Below are 15,062 nucleotides of genomic sequence, written 5' to 3'. Positions count from 1 at the left end.
TCTTCACCAATGCATGCAGACCTCGTGTCAGGCTAGGATTCAGGGTCACTGGCTACAGGGCCTGGAGAGGCAGGTGAAATCTGTTGAGGGGGCCAGCTTCTCTGGGCTCTACCTGAGTCCATATGAGGCCTCACTGATTTTTGTTCCCTCTGCAGGAACCATGGTCCTTTAGCCTGGGGTGCAGAGGTCCTGTAACCCACCCTGGGGTCCCCTCCAGTAGGAGAGCTGAGACTTACAGCCAGGAGAGCCTGAGGTCCTGGCAGCCTGGGCCGGGGGAAGAAAATCGCTGTGTATTTCCCTGTGATGAAGGTTAACTCACACCAATATTCAAAGGTGACCCCCAGCCCAGGGAACTGAGGCCATTTGTTGTTGTTTAGTCACTTAGTTGTGTCCGGCTCTTTGCAACCCCAAGGGCTGCAGCAGGCCAGCCTTCCTTGTCCTTCACCATCTCCTGGAGCTTGCTCAAACTGATGTTCATTGAGTCGGTGATGCCATCCAACCATCTCATCCTCTGTCATCACCTTCTCCTGCCTTCAATCTTTCCCAGCATCAGGGTCTTTTCCAATGAGGCAGCTCTTCCCATCAGGTGGCCAAACTACTGGAGTTTCAGTTTCAGCATTGGTCCCTTAAGTCAATACTCAGGGTTGATTTCCTTTAGGATGGACTGCTTTGATCTAAAGTCATTAGAAGTCCCCTAAGTCTGGAACCTGCCTTAAGCCTGTGACCTCAAGAGAAACATGAAGTGGTTCCCTGTGCTGCCCTCTAGGGATCCAATCGGGCTTGGCCCTGAGGCTGGTGAACGGAGGTGACAGGTGTCAGGGCCGGGTGGAGGTCCTCTACGGAGGCTCCTGGGGCTCCGTGTGTGACGACGGCTGGGACACCAACGACGCCAACGTGGTCTGCAGGCAGCTGGGCTGTGGCTGGGCCATTTCAGCCCCAGGAAATGCCCGGTTCGGGCAGGGCTCAGGGCCCATTGTCCTGGACGACGTGGGCTGCTCAGGGCACGAGACGTACCTGTGGAGCTGCTCCCACAGCCCCTGGAACACACACAACTGCCAACACAGCGAGGACGCCAGCGTCATCTGCTCGGGTGGGTCTCAGACAAGCTGGGGGTGCTTCTCTGCATGTGGTTTCTTGCTTACTTTCTGATCCCCTTGAGAAGCATTCTCTACGTTTCCCTTTTCCTTGAAATCCTCTACTGCTTTGCTTATTTAGTATAATAGCTTTTTTCTAGCCTTTGGGAATGTAGATAGACAATTAGAACAGAAACACAAACTGAAAGTGACACTATGCCTTCTGCTCCATGCCACATGCAAGCCAGAGGCAAAAGAGAGCAGGTCTGCCAGGAGGTCTCTGAGCAGAGGTCATGGGCTGGGGCTGCCGGTGGCCCTGGTTTTGCCTCCTGAGTCCTGGACCGTGGCCCCTCCAAGGAACTGGGAAGCACCTGGGCACCAGGACTGCTGTGAGCAGGGCAGTGGCCCTGTGTGACCTGCCAGACCCCGCCTTGTCATCACCTAAGGTCAAGCCTGACTGATCACACATGGGACTTGACCTAGAGCTGAAGCCCTGTCTCACTGCCTCAGTGGATCCATAAAAGCTGGGAGCCTGGCGGTTGATTCTGGATCCACTGTGTCATCCAGACACAGAGTCAATCACCTTGACTTTGGAAATAAGGGGTGCTGGTCTGCTGGGACCTCTCAGCAGGAGGCCCCGCCCTCCACGGCAGAGCGGGTGCACGGACTGACACCTCAGCTGCTCTGCATCTCAGCATCCCCCCCTTTGACCCCGTGGAGCCCCTTCTGTGCACCTTGTCTGACCTGCCTTCTCTCTCCTCCAGCTGCCCAGACCCAGACCACGGTTGTGCCAGGTGAGTCCTGCTGCCTCTTGACTCCGGGATGTCCCCTCCCCTTGAGTAAGCCCCAGGGCCCCCAAGCAGTAGCCCCAGGAGGGGACTGAGGAGGATTTCCACCTCTCAGTACCTGCCCTGGTCACTCTAGAGCACGTAAATGGTTCCAGATGAGCCATAACACAGGCATTCTCTGGACTGGCTCAGTGATTTCAGGACTTCCTGGCTGCACAGTGTCTCCCGAGAGCTTTGGGTGATGGGGTGGTCTGTCCTGGGGTCATTTCTGCTTGAACATATTCTCTGGACTGAGAGTTAAGTATGCCGGAGGACAGAGCATTTTCCTGTCCTCCACCCCAGACGGAGTCTAGGCGATGCTATTACCAAGAAGTACCCAGTCAGCAGGGCATGCTGATGGCTCTGTGGGCTGTGCCACCTCCTCAGATGAGTGTGTACCTTTGAACATGATCTGGGCTCACAGCAAACTCTCAGAAAAGGCCTCTTCTCCCTGGACCATGGAGCTCCTCAGATCCCACTGTCCTGATCCCGGTTACAGGTCACTAGACCAACCTTGATTCTACCGACCTTCTTTGTAATCCTGCTTTGTTTCCCCTCCAGATTGGTGGTATCCGACAACTAATTATGGTGAGCATCACTTGGATCCTACTGAACTATCAGTGTTCAATACTCCACTCAATGTCTAAATCTTGGGTGAAGGCTCTGTGTACACCACCCCATTCAATGTCGGGGATTTCCTCTACTCATCAAAACTGTGGATAACCTTCACCTATCCTTTAGAGAATGTATTAAATAGGCTGTTTTAGCTCGCAAGTGGTAGGATTTCAACTGACACTCACTTAAGCTTGACGAGGACTCAGTTACTTTCATGTCTAAGAGTCATAGTCATAGTTCTATCTTTAGGTACAGCTGGATCCAAAGGTTCCAGGACTACCTGTCTTAGCCACTTTTTATACCTCTGCTTTTTTATGTGTTTGGGCTTCACTCTGACTTTACTTCCTGTGATGGGGACAGGGGTCAGTCCCAAGTCTACATTCCAGCAGGAAGAAAGAGTCCCTTTGATCTAGACCTTCTGATGACAAGTCTTGGAGAGACTGAGAGCAGCCTGCTGGGAATAGGTGCCGTTCCCCAATCATCTCCATGTACTCTGGTGATAGGGAGAGGGTCCATGGTTTATTTTAGATCCAGGCTAAGTTTTGCGTTTGAAAACGACATGGAAAGAGTTAAGTGGAAAGCAAACGTTCAGAGCAACCTCGCGTCAAGTGAGGTAGAGACCCGAGTCCGGTGAGCAGCAGAAAGAGGCAATCGGTGGGGGCTGGGAAGCTGTGTCTGCAGGTACCCTGATGACCGGGCTCCTGTCCGTCCCAGGGCTCACTAGGGATGCAGGACGTGGGCACCCCTCTCCATCTGGCATCCCAAGGCTGAGCTCTGCTCCTGAGTTCCTGCTGTTGTGAGGAACCAGTCAGAGAATACTCATACCACAGCACACAGCTGCGGTTCTCTGACAGCGTCGCTGGTGGGTCAGCGATGGTGGCCAGGCTTCAGTCAAGGGCTCTGGATAAGGAACAAGACCTAGACTCAGTCTCTTTCCTCGGAAGATTTCCAAAACTCACCCAGACATCAGGACTCCTTCCTTCAGGATACAAAGAGAGTGACTTTTCCTGTCTCCTTCCAGGAACCGAATCGGGTTTGGCCCTGAGGCTGGTGAATGGAGGTGACAGGTGTCAGGGCCGGGTGGAGGTCCTGTACCAAGGCTCCTGGGGCTCCGTGTGTGACGACGGCTGGGACACCAACGACGCCAACGTGGTCTGCAGGCAGCTGGGCTGTGGCTGGGCCATTTCAGCCCCAGGAAATGCCCAGTTCGGGCAGGGCTCAGGGCCCATTGTCCTGGACGATGTGGGCTGCTCGGGGTACGAGACCTACCTGTGGAGCTGCTCCCACAGCCCCTGGAACACACACAACTGCGGACACAGCGAGGACGCCAGCGTCATCTGCTCGGGTGGGTCTCAAATAGGCTGGCTGGGCTTCTGTGGGTGTGGCTTCTCACTTACATTCTGATCCCCCTGAGAAGCATTCTTTACAATTCCCTTTCCCTTGAAATCCTCTAGTGCTTTGCTTATTTAGTATAATAGCTTTTATCTGGCCCCTGGGTATGTAGATGGAGAATTACAACAAATAAAAAACAAATGGAGAGTGACATGTCACTCGATGCCACAGTGCAAATCAGAGGCAAAAGAGGGCAGGTCTGCCAGGAGATCTCTGAGCAGAGGTGGTTGGCTGCGGCTGCCGGAGGCCCCGGTTCTGCCTCCTGAGTCCTGGACCGTGGCCCCTCCAAGGAACTGGGAAGCACGGTCTGGGCACCAGGTCCGTGTGAGCAGGGCAGTGAGCCCTGTGTGACCTGCCTTGTCATCCCCTAAGGCCGAGCCTGACAGGTCATACGTGGGACTTGACCTGGAGCTGGAGCCCTATCTCACTGCCTCAGTGGATCCATAAAAGCTGGGAGCCTGGCAATGATTCTGGATCCGCTGTGTCATTAAGACACAGAGTCAGTCACCTTGACCTTGGAAATAAGGGGTGCTGGTCTGCCGGGACCTCTCAGCAGGAGCCTCTTTGGAGGGTTGAGGATGGCAGAGGCCCCACCCTCCATGGCAGAGCGGGTGCACGGACTGACACCTCAGCTGCTCTGCATCTCAGCATCCCCCCTGTGACCCCGTGGGGCCCCTTCTGTGTACCGTGTCTGACCTGCCCTCTCTCTCCCGCAGCTGCCCAGACCCAGACCACGGTTGAGCCAGGTGAGTCCTGCTGCCTCTTGACCCAAGGATGTGCTCTCCCCCGCAGTCACCCCCAGGGCCCCCAAGCAGTAGCCCCAGGAGGGGACTGAGGAGGTTTTCCACCTCTCAGGACCTGCCCTGGTCACTACAGAGCAGGTAAACGGTTCCAGATGAGCCATAACACAGGCGTCCTCTGGCCTGGCTCAGTGATTTCAGGACTTCGTGGCTACACAGTGTCTCCCCAGAGCTTTGGGTGACAGGGTGGTCTGTCCTGGGGTCATTTCTGCTTGAATGGATTCTCTGGACCAAGAGTTATGGCTATGGAGAGGACAGAGCTTTTTCCTGTCCTCCACCCCAGACAGAGTCTAGGCGATGCTATTACCAAGCAGTACCCATTCAGCAGGGCATGCTGATGGCTCTGTGGGCTGTGCCACTTTATTCCATGATGACACCTTGGATGACATGATCTGGGCTCACAGAAAACTCTCAGGAAAGTCTTCTTCTCCCCGGACAGTGGAGTCCCTCAGATCCCACTGTCCTGATCCTGGTCATAGGAACTAGACCAACCTTGATTCTACTGACCTTCATTGTAATCCTGCTTTGTGTCCCCTCCAGATTGGTAACTAACTAATTCCCCTCCATATGGTAACTCACCATAAATAATTATGGTGGGCATTACTTGGATGCTGCCATCTCTCAATGTTCAATGTCTAAATCTTGGCCTAAAGCTGTGTGTTCACCACCACATTCAACGTCAGGGATACCCTCTGCTCATCAGAACTGAGGATGGCCTTCACCTATCCATTAGAGAATGTATTAGTTGGGCTGTTTCAGTTTCCACATGGTAGGATTTCAACTGACACTCAAGCTGGACTAAGACCTAGTAATGTTCATGTCTAAGACATTTAGTCACAGTTCTGTCTTCAGGTACAGCTGGATCCAGAGGTTCCAGGACTACCTGTCTTGACCCCTTTTTATACCTCTGATTTTTATGTGTTTGGGCTTCACTCTAACTTTACTTCCTGTGATGGAGGCAGGGGTCAGCCCCTAGTCTACATCCCAACAGGAAGAAAGAGCCTCTTTGTTCTAAACCTTCAGCTGACAAGTCCTGGAGAGACTGGCAGACTCAGGTTCTTCCTCCTGAGTCCTGGACCGTGGCCCCTCCAAGGAAGTGGGAAGCACGGTGTGGGCACCAGGTCTGTGTGAGCAGGGCAGTGGGCCCTGTGTGACCTGCCTTGTCGTCCCCTAAGGCCGAGGCTGACAGGTCACACTCGGGACTTGACCTGGACCTGGAGCCCTGTCTCACTGCCTCAGTGGATCCATAAAAGCTGTGAGGCTGACGACTGGCTTCCCGTCCACTCTGTCACCCAGACACAGAGTCAGTCACCTTGATATTGGAAATAAGAGATGCTGGTCTGCTGGAACTTCTCGGGAGGAGCCTCTCGGGAGGGTTGAGGATGGCAGAGGCCCCCCCTCCTTCCACGGCAGAGCAGGTGCCTGGACTGACACCTCAGCTGCTCTGCAGCTTAGCATCGCCCCCCTCGGCCCACGTGAAGCCCCTTCTGTGCACCGTGTCTGATCTGCGTTCTCTCTCCCCCAGCTACCCAGACCCAGACCATGGCTGTGACAGGTGAGCCCTGCTGCCTCTTGACTCCGGGATGTCCCCTCCTCCACAGTCACCCCCAGGGCCCCATCCAGCAGCCCCAGGAGGCCACTGAGGAGGTTTTCCACCTCTCAGCACCTGCCCTGGTCACTCTGGACCACAAAGACAGTTCTAGATGAGCCGTAACACCGGCATCCTCTGGGCTGGTTCAGTGATTTCAGAACTTCGTGGTTACACAGTGTCTCCCCAGAGCTTTGGGTGACAGGGTGGTCTGTCCTGGGGTCATTTCTGTTTGAACATATTCTCTGGACCAAGAGTTATGTGTATGAAGAGGACAGAGCTTTTTCCTGTCCTCAACCCCAGATGGAGTCTAGGTGATGCTATTACCAAGAAGTACCCAGTCAGCAGGGCATGGTGATGGCTCTGTGGGCTGTGCCACCTCCTCAGATGAGTGTGTCCCTTTGATGACATGATCTGGGCTCACAGCAAACTCTCAGAAAAGGCCTCTGTCTGCCCCAGACACTTGAGCTTCTCAGACCCCACTGTCCTGATCCCAGTTACAGGTCAGCAGGCCAACCTTGATTCTACCGACCTTCTTTGTAATCCTGCCTTGTTTCCCCTGCAGATTGGTGGCATCCGACAACTGACTATGGTGAGCATCACTCAGAGCCTGCTAAACTACCAGCATGCAACACTCCAGTCCACAGACGTGGGTGCAGTTCTTGCCTCTTGGGTCCAGGTTCTGAGCTCACCAGCTCATCTACTCTGGACGGTTGCCTTCACTTGCCAGAGTTATGGATAAGCCTTACCTACGAGTTGTGCCATATGTTACTCAGAACACTTTTATTTGCAAGTATTAGGATGGCCACTCACACTCTCTTAATTTGGGCTGGTGCCACGGCTTACATATCGAGGATACTGAGCTATAGGGCAACCTTCAGGGAGCGCTGGATCCAGAAGTCCCAATGTTCTTTGACCCCACGCACTTTTCTGACCTCTGCTTGGGTTTGTTTATGAGCTTCACTGTCAGGTTGCTTCCTGCCAGGGGCACTTGTCAGCCACAGTCTCCTGCACAGGAGGAAAGAATCTTTGGTTCTTGATGTTGAGCAGAAAGTCCTTGAGGGATTGTGAACAGCCTGCTTTTAATAGGGGCCTTCTCCCCAGTCATCTCTCAGTCCTCCAATGATAGTCAACAATGCCAAGGTGATTTCAGGATTCAACTTAAAAAACAAAAATTCAAGACGAGCTTTGTGTGTGAAAGTACCTGAATACATACTGAATGGATAAGTCTTCAGAATAACCTTGGGCTGATGGAGTCGGTTCCCACGTATTAGTGAATGGCGGAACCTGGCACCTTGGTGGGAACTGGGAAGCTGTGACAGTGGTCTCCTGCTGCTGAGGCTCATTCTATCTCAGAGGTCTGGGATGTAGGTTGCTGACGTAGGTTGTGGGCTTCCCCTCTTCCCACCTGCACCCTGAGACAGGATTCAGTCCCTGAATTGCTGAATTTGGGGATGCCATCAGAGCCCCTGCAGACCTAGTCCACAGTCCACAGTCCACAGTCCAGCTTTCTATCACCCAGCCATTGAAGATAAACGGTGATGAACACGCTCAGCCAAGTCCTTATGGACATCACTCCCTAGACCTCAGCAGTCTTTCGCTGGAAGAAATCTGAATCTAGGTCCGAAGCACCTTTTCCTTCAGGAGAAACAGGAGGGTGACTTTTCCTGTCTCCTTCCAGGAACCGAATCGGGCTTGGCCCTGAGGCTGGTGAACGGAGGTGACAGGTGTCAGGGCCGGGTGGAGGTCCTGTACCGAGGCTCCTGGGGCACGGTGTGTGACGACAGCTGGGACATCACCGACGCCGGCGTGGTCTGCAGGCAGCTGGGCTGTGGCTGGGCCGTTTCAGCCCCAGGAAATGCCCGGTTCGGGCAGGGCTCAGGGCCCATTGTCCTGGACGACGTGGGCTGCTCAGGGCACGAGACGTACCTGTGGAGCTGCTCCCACAACCCCTGGAACACACACAACTGCGGACACAGCGAGGACGCCAGCGTCATCTGCTCAGGTGGGTCTCAGACAAGCTGGGGGTGCTTCTCTGCGTGTGGTTTCTTGCTTACTTTCTGATCTCCCCAAGAAGCATTTTCTACATTTCCCTTTCCCTTGAAATCCTCTAGTGCTTTGCTTATTTAGTACATTAGCATTTTTCTGGCCCCTGGGTACGTAGATGAATAAAAACAAATAAAAAACAAATGGGAAGTGACATATCACTGCATGCCACAGTGCAAACCAGAGGCAAAAGAGAGCAGGTCTGGCAGGAGGTGTCTGAGCAGAGGTGGTTGGCTGCGGCTGCCGGAGGCCCCGGTTCTGCCTCCTGAGTCCTGGACCGTGGCCCCTCCAAGGAACTGGGAAGCACGGTCTGGGCACCAGGTCCGTGTGAGCAGGGCAGTGAGCCCTGTGTGACCTGCCTTGTCATCCCCTAAGGCCGAGCCTGACAGGTCATACGCGGGAATTGACCTGGAGCTGGAGCCCTATCTCACTGCCTCAGTGGATCCATAAAAGCTGGGAGCCTGGCGATTGACTCTGGATCTACTGTGTCATCAATAGAGTCAGTCACCTTGACCTTGGAAATAAGGGGTGCTGGTCTGCCGGGACCTCTCAGCAGGAGCCTCTCTGGAGGGTTGAGGATGGCAGAGGCCCCGCCCTCCATGGCAGAGCGGGTGCACGGACTGACACCTCAGCTGCTCTGCATCTCAGCATCCCCCCTGTGACCCCGTGGGGCCCCTTCTGTGTACCGTGTCTGACCTGCCCTCTCTCTCCCGCAGCTGCCCAGACCCAGACCACGGTTGAGCCAGGTGAGTCCTGCTGCCTCTTGACCCAAGGATGTGCTCTCCCCCGCAGTCACCCCCAGGGCCCCCAAGCAGTAGCCCCAGGAGGGGACTGAGGAGGTTTTCCACCTCTCAGGACCTGCCCTGGTCACTACAGAGCAGGTAAACGGTTCCAGATGAGCCATAACACAGGCGTCCTCTGGCCTGGCTCAGTGATTTCAGGACTTCGTGGCTACACAGTGTCTCCCCAGAGCTTTGGGTGACAGGGTGGTCTGTCCTGGGGTCATTTCTGCTTGAATGGATTCTCTGGACCAAGAGTTATGGCTATGGAGAGGACAGAGCTTTTTCCTGTCCTCCACCCCAGACAGAGTCTAGGCGATGCTATTACCAAGCAGTACCCATTCAGCAGGGCATGCTGATGGCTCTGTGGGCTGTGCCACTTTATTCCATGATGACACCTTGGATGACATGATCTGGGCTCACAGAAAACTCTCAGGAAAGGCTTCTTCTCCCCGGACAGTGGAGTCCCTCAGATCCCACTGTCCTGATCCTGGTCATAGGAACTAGACCAACCTTGATTCTACTGACCTTCATTGTAATCCTGCTTTGTGTCCCCTCCAGATTGGTAACTAACTAATTCCCCTCCATATGGTAACTCACCATAAATAATTATGGTGGGCATTACTTGGATGCTGCCATCTCTCAATGTTCAATGTCTAAATCTTGGCCTAAAGCTGTGTGTTCACCACCACATTCAACGTCAGGGATACCCTCTGCTCATCAGAACTGAGGATGGCCTTCACCTATCCATTAGAGAATGTATTAGTTGGGCTGTTTCAGTTTCCACATGGTAGGATTTCAACTGACACTCAAGCTGGACTAAGACCTAGTAATGTTCATGTCTAAGACATTTAGTCACAGTTCTGTCTTCAGGTACAGCTGGATCCAGAGGTTCCAGGACTACCTGTCTTGACCCCTTTTTATACCTCTGATTTTTATGTGTTTGGGCTTCACTCTAACTTTACTTCCTGTGATGGAGGCAGGGGTCAGCCCCTAGTCTACATCCCAACAGGAAGAAAGAGCCTCTTTGTTCTAAACCTTCAGCTGACAAGTCCTGGAGAGACTGGCAGACTCAGGTTCTTCCTCCTGAGTCCTGGACCGTGGCCCCTCCAAGGAAGTGGGAAGCACGGTGTGGGCACCAGGTCTGTGTGAGCAGGGCAGTGGGCCCTGTGTGACCTGCCTTGTCGTCCCCTAAGGCCGAGGCTGACAGGTCACACTCGGGACTTGACCTGGACCTGGAGCCCTGTCTCACTGCCTCAGTGGATCCATAAAAGCTGTGAGGCTGACGACTGGCTTCCCGTCCACTCTGTCACCCAGACACAGAGTCAGTCACCTTGATATTGGAAATAAGAGATGCTGGTCTGCTGGAACTTCTCGGGAGGAGCCTCTCGGGAGGGTTGAGGATGGCAGAGGCCCCCCCTCCTTCCACGGCAGAGCAGGTGCCTGGACTGACACCTCAGCTGCTCTGCAGCTTAGCATCGCCCCCCTCGGCCCACGTGAAGCCCCTTCTGTGCACCGTGTCTGATCTGCGTTCTCTCTCCCCCAGCTACCCAGACCCAGACCATGGCTGTGACAGGTGAGCCCTGCTGCCTCTTGACTCCGGGATGTCCCCTCCTCCACAGTCACCCCCAGGGCCCCATCCAGCAGCCCCAGGAGGCCACTGAGGAGGTTTTCCACCTCTCAGCACCTGCCCTGGTCACTCTGGACCACAAAGACAGTTCTAGATGAGCCGTAACACCGGCATCCTCTGGGCTGGTTCAGTGATTTCAGAACTTCGTGGTTACACAGTGTCTCCCCAGAGCTTTGGGTGACAGGGTGGTCTGTCCTGGGGTCATTTCTGTTTGAACATATTCTCTGGACCAAGAGTTATGTGTATGAAGAGGACAGAGCTTTTTCCTGTCCTCAACCCCAGATGGAGTCTAGGTGATGCTATTACCAAGAAGTACCCAGTCAGCAGGGCATGGTGATGGCTCTGTGGGCTGTGCCACCTCCTCAGATGAGTGTGTCCCTTTGATGACATGATCTGGGCTCACAGCAAACTCTCAGAAAAGGCCTCTGTCTGCCCCAGACACTTGAGCTTCTCAGACCCCACTGTCCTGATCCCAGTTACAGGTCAGCAGGCCAACCTTGATTCTACCGACCTTCTTTGTAATCCTGCCTTGTTTCCCCTGCAGATTGGTGGCATCCGACAACTGACTATGGTGAGCATCACTCAGAGCCTGCTAAACTACCAGCATGCAACACTCCAGTCCACAGACGTGGGTGCAGTTCTTGCCTCTTGGGTCCAGGTTCTGAGCTCACCAGCTCATCTACTCTGGACGGTTGCCTTCACTTGCCAGAGTTATGGATAGGCTTTACCTATGAGTTCTGGCCTGTGTTACTCAGAACACTTTTATTTGCAAGTATTAGGATGGCCACTCACACTCTCTTAATTTGGGCTGGTGCCACGGCTTACATATCGAGGATACTGAGCTATAGGGCAACCTTCAGGGAGCGCTGGATCCAGAAGTCCCAATGTTCTTTGACCCCACGCACTTTTCTGACCTCTGCTTGGGTTTGTTTATGAGCTTCACTGTCAGGTTGCTTCCTGCCAGGGGCACTTGTCAGCCACAGTCTCCTGCACAGGAGGAAAGAATCTTTGGTTCTTGATGTTGAGCAGAAAGTCCTGGCGGGATTGTGAACAGCCTGCTTTTAATAGGGGCCTTCTCCCCAGTCATCTCTCAGTCCTCCAATGATAGTCAACAATGCCAAGGTGATTTCAGGATTCAACTTAAAAAACAAAAATTCAAGACGAGCTTTGTGTGTGAAAGTACCTGAATACATACTGAATGGATAAGTCTTCAGAATAACCTTGGGCTGATGGAGTCGGTTCCCACGTATTAGTGAATGGCGGAACCTGGCACCTTGGTGGGAACTGGGAAGCTGTGACAGTGGTCTCCTGCTGCTGAGGCTCATTCTATCTCAGAGGTCTGGGATGTAGGTTGCTGACGTAGGTTGTGGGCTTCCCCTCTTCCCACCTGCACCCTGAGACAGGATTCAGTCCCTGAATTGCTGAATTTGGGGATGCCATCAGAGCCCCTGCAGACCTAGTCCACAGTCCACAGTCCACAGTCCAGCTTTCTATCACCCAGCCATTGAAGATAAACGGTGATGAACACGCTCAGCCAAGTCCTTATGGACATCACTCCCTAGACCTCAGCAGTCTTTCGCTGGAAGAAATCTGAATCTAGGTCCGAAGCACCTTTTCCTTCAGGAGAAACAGGAGGGTGACTTTTCCTGTCTCCTTCCAGGAACCGAATCGGGCTTGGCCCTGAGGCTGGTGAACGGAGGTGACAGGTGTCAGGGCCGGGTGGAGGTCCTGTACCGAGGCTCCTGGGGCACGGTGTGTGACGACAGCTGGGACATCACCGACGCCGGCGTGGTCTGCAGGCAGCTGGGCTGTGGCTGGGCCGTTTCAGCCCCAGGAAATGCCCGGTTCGGGCAGGGCTCAGGGCCCATTGTCCTGGACGACGTGGGCTGCTCAGGGCACGAGACGTACCTGTGGAGCTGCTCCCACAGCCCCTGGAACACACACAACTGCGGACACAGCGAGGACGCCAGCGTCATCTGCTCAGGTGGGTCTCAGACAAGCTGGGGGTGCTTCTCTGCGTGTGGTTTCTTGCTTACTTTCTGATCTCCCCAAGAAGCATTTTCTACATTTCCCTTTCCCTTGAAATCCTCTAGTGCTTTGCTTATTTAGTACATTAGCATTTTTCTGGCCCCTGGGTACGTAGATGAATAAAAACAAATAAAAAACAAATGGAGAGTGACATATCACTGCATGCCACAGTGCAAACCAGAGGCAAAAGAGAGCAGGTCTGGCAGGAGGTGTCTGAGCAGAGGTGGTTGGCTGCGGCTGCCGGAGGCCCCGGTTCTGCCTCCTGAGTCCTGGACCGTGGCCTCTCCAAGGAACTGGGAAGCACGGTCTGGGCACCAGGTCCGTGTGAGCAGGGCAGTGAGCCCTGTGTGACCTGCCTTGTCATCCCCTAAGGCCGAGCCTGACAGGTCATACGCGGGAATTGACCTGGAGCTGGAGCGCTATCTCACTGCCTCAGTGGATCCATAAAAGCTGGGAGCCTGGCGATTGACTCTGGATCTACTGTGTCATCAACAGAGTCAGTCACCTTGACCTTGGAAATAAGGGGTGCTGGTCTGCTGGGACCTCTCAGCAGGAGCCTCTCTGGAGGGTTGAGGATGGCAGAGGCCCCGCCCTCCATGGCAGAGCGGGTGCACGGACTGACACCTCAGCTGCTCTACATCTCAGCATCCCCCCTGTGACCCCGTGGGGCCCCTTCTGTGTACCGTGTCTGACCTGCCCTCTCTCTCCCGCAGCTGCCCAGACCCAGACCACGGTTGAGCCAGGTGAGTCCTGCTGCCTCTTGACCCAAGGATGTGCTCTCCCCCGCAGTCACCCCCAGGGCCCCCAAGCAGTAGCCCCAGGAGGGGACTGAGGAGGTTTTCCACCTCTCAGGACCTGCCCTGGTCACTCTAGAGCGTGTAAATGGTTCCAGATGAGCCATAACACCGGCGTCCTCTGGCCTGGCTCAGTGATTTCAGGACTTCGTGGCTACACAGTGTCTCCCCAGAGCTTTGGGTGACAGGGTGGTCTGTCCTGGGGTCATTTCTGCTTGAATGGATTCTCTGGACCAAGAGTTATGGCTATGGAGAGGACAGAGCTTTTTCCTGTCCTCCACCCCAGACGGAGTCTAGGCGATGCTATTACCAAGCAGTACCCATTCAGCAGGGCATGCTGATGGCTCTGTGGGCTGTGCCACTTTATTCCATGATGACACCTTGGATGACATGATCTGGGCTCACAGAAAACTCTCAGGAAAGTCTTCTTCTCCCCGGACAGTGGAGTCCCTCAGATCCCACTGTCCTGATCCTGGTCATAGGAACTAGACCAACCTTGATTCTACTGACCTTCATTGTAATCCTGCTTTGTGCCCCCTCCAGATTGGTAACTAACTAATTCCCCTCCATATGGTAACTCACCATAAATAATTATGGTGGGCATTACTTGGATGCTGCCATCTCTCAATGGTCAATGTCTAAATCTTGGCCTAAAGCTGTGTGTTCACCACCACATTCAACGTCAGGGATACCCTCTGCTCATCAGAACTGAGGATGGCCTTCACCTATCCATTAGAGAATGTATTAGTTAGGCTGTTTCAGTTTCCACATGGTAGGATTTCAACCGACACTCAAGCTGGACTAAGACCTAGTAATGTTCATGTCTAAGACATTTAGTCACAGTTCTGTCTTCAGGTACAGCTGGATCCAGAGGTTCCAGGACTACCTGTCTTGACCCCTTTTTATACCTCTGATTTTTATGTGTTTGGGCTTCACTCTAACTTTACTTCCTGTGATGGAGGCAGGGGTCAGCCCCTAGTCTACATCCCAACAGGAAGAAAGAGCCTCTTTGTTCTAAACCTTCAGCTGACAAGTCCTGGAGAGACTGGCAGACTCAGGTTCTTCCTCCTGAGTCCTGGACCGTGGCCCCTCCAAGGAAGTGGGAAGCACGGTGTGGGCACCAGGTCTGTGTGAGCAGGGCAGTGGGCCCTGTGTGACCTGCCTTGTCGTCCCCTAAGGCCGAGGCTGACAGGTCACACTCGGGACTTGACCTGGACCTGGAGCCCTGTCTCACTGCCTCAGTGGATCCATAAAAGCTGTGAGGCTGACGACTGGCTTCCCGTCCACTCTGTCACCCAGACACAGAGTCAGTCACCTTGATATTGGAAATAAGAGATGCTGGTCTGCTGGAACTTCTCGGGAGGAGCCTCTCGGGAGGGTTGAGGATGGCAGAGGCCCCCCCTCCTTCCACGGCAGAGCAGGTGCCTGGACTGACACCTCAGCTGCTCTGCAGCTTAGCATCGCCCCCCTCGGCCCACGTGAAGCCCCTT

General features: G+C 54.1%; 1 protein-coding gene across 24 annotated transcripts in view; it reads left to right on the top strand.

Annotated features, from left to right (window-relative positions):
- DMBT1 (deleted in malignant brain tumors 1) overlaps positions 1 to 15,062 on the top strand; it is a 66,569-nt gene that overhangs the window by 16,304 nt on the left and 35,203 nt on the right. For 12 of the 24 annotated variants that reach the window (XM_043475217.1, XM_043475216.1, XM_043475210.1 and 9 more), the window contains exons 6-18: positions 767 to 1,090; positions 1,838 to 1,867; positions 2,462 to 2,488; positions 3,537 to 3,860; positions 4,624 to 4,653; positions 6,233 to 6,262; positions 6,861 to 6,887; positions 7,977 to 8,300; positions 9,058 to 9,087; positions 10,667 to 10,696; positions 11,295 to 11,321; positions 12,411 to 12,734; positions 13,492 to 13,521. In XM_043475217.1, the coding sequence (XP_043331152.1) occupies positions 767 to 1,090; positions 1,838 to 1,867; positions 2,462 to 2,488; positions 3,537 to 3,860; positions 4,624 to 4,653; positions 6,233 to 6,262; positions 6,861 to 6,887; positions 7,977 to 8,300; positions 9,058 to 9,087; positions 10,667 to 10,696; positions 11,295 to 11,321; positions 12,411 to 12,734; positions 13,492 to 13,521 (1,557 nt within the window). The remainder of the gene's footprint in view (positions 1 to 766; positions 1,091 to 1,837; positions 1,868 to 2,461; positions 2,489 to 3,536; positions 3,861 to 4,623; positions 4,654 to 6,232; positions 6,263 to 6,860; positions 6,888 to 7,976; positions 8,301 to 9,057; positions 9,088 to 10,666; positions 10,697 to 11,294; positions 11,322 to 12,410; positions 12,735 to 13,491; positions 13,522 to 15,062) is intronic. The other 12 variants (XM_043475218.1, XM_043475219.1, XM_043475214.1 and 9 more) reach the window with 9 other exon arrangements.

This window comes from Cervus canadensis, chromosome 8 (assembly GCF_019320065.1).
Source record: "Cervus canadensis isolate Bull #8, Minnesota chromosome 8, ASM1932006v1, whole genome shotgun sequence".
Classification (NCBI taxonomy): Eukaryota; Metazoa; Chordata; class Mammalia; order Artiodactyla; family Cervidae; genus Cervus; species Cervus canadensis.
Note: the sequence above shows the minus strand (reverse complement) of the source record. Positions and strands in the feature narration are given on the sequence as shown.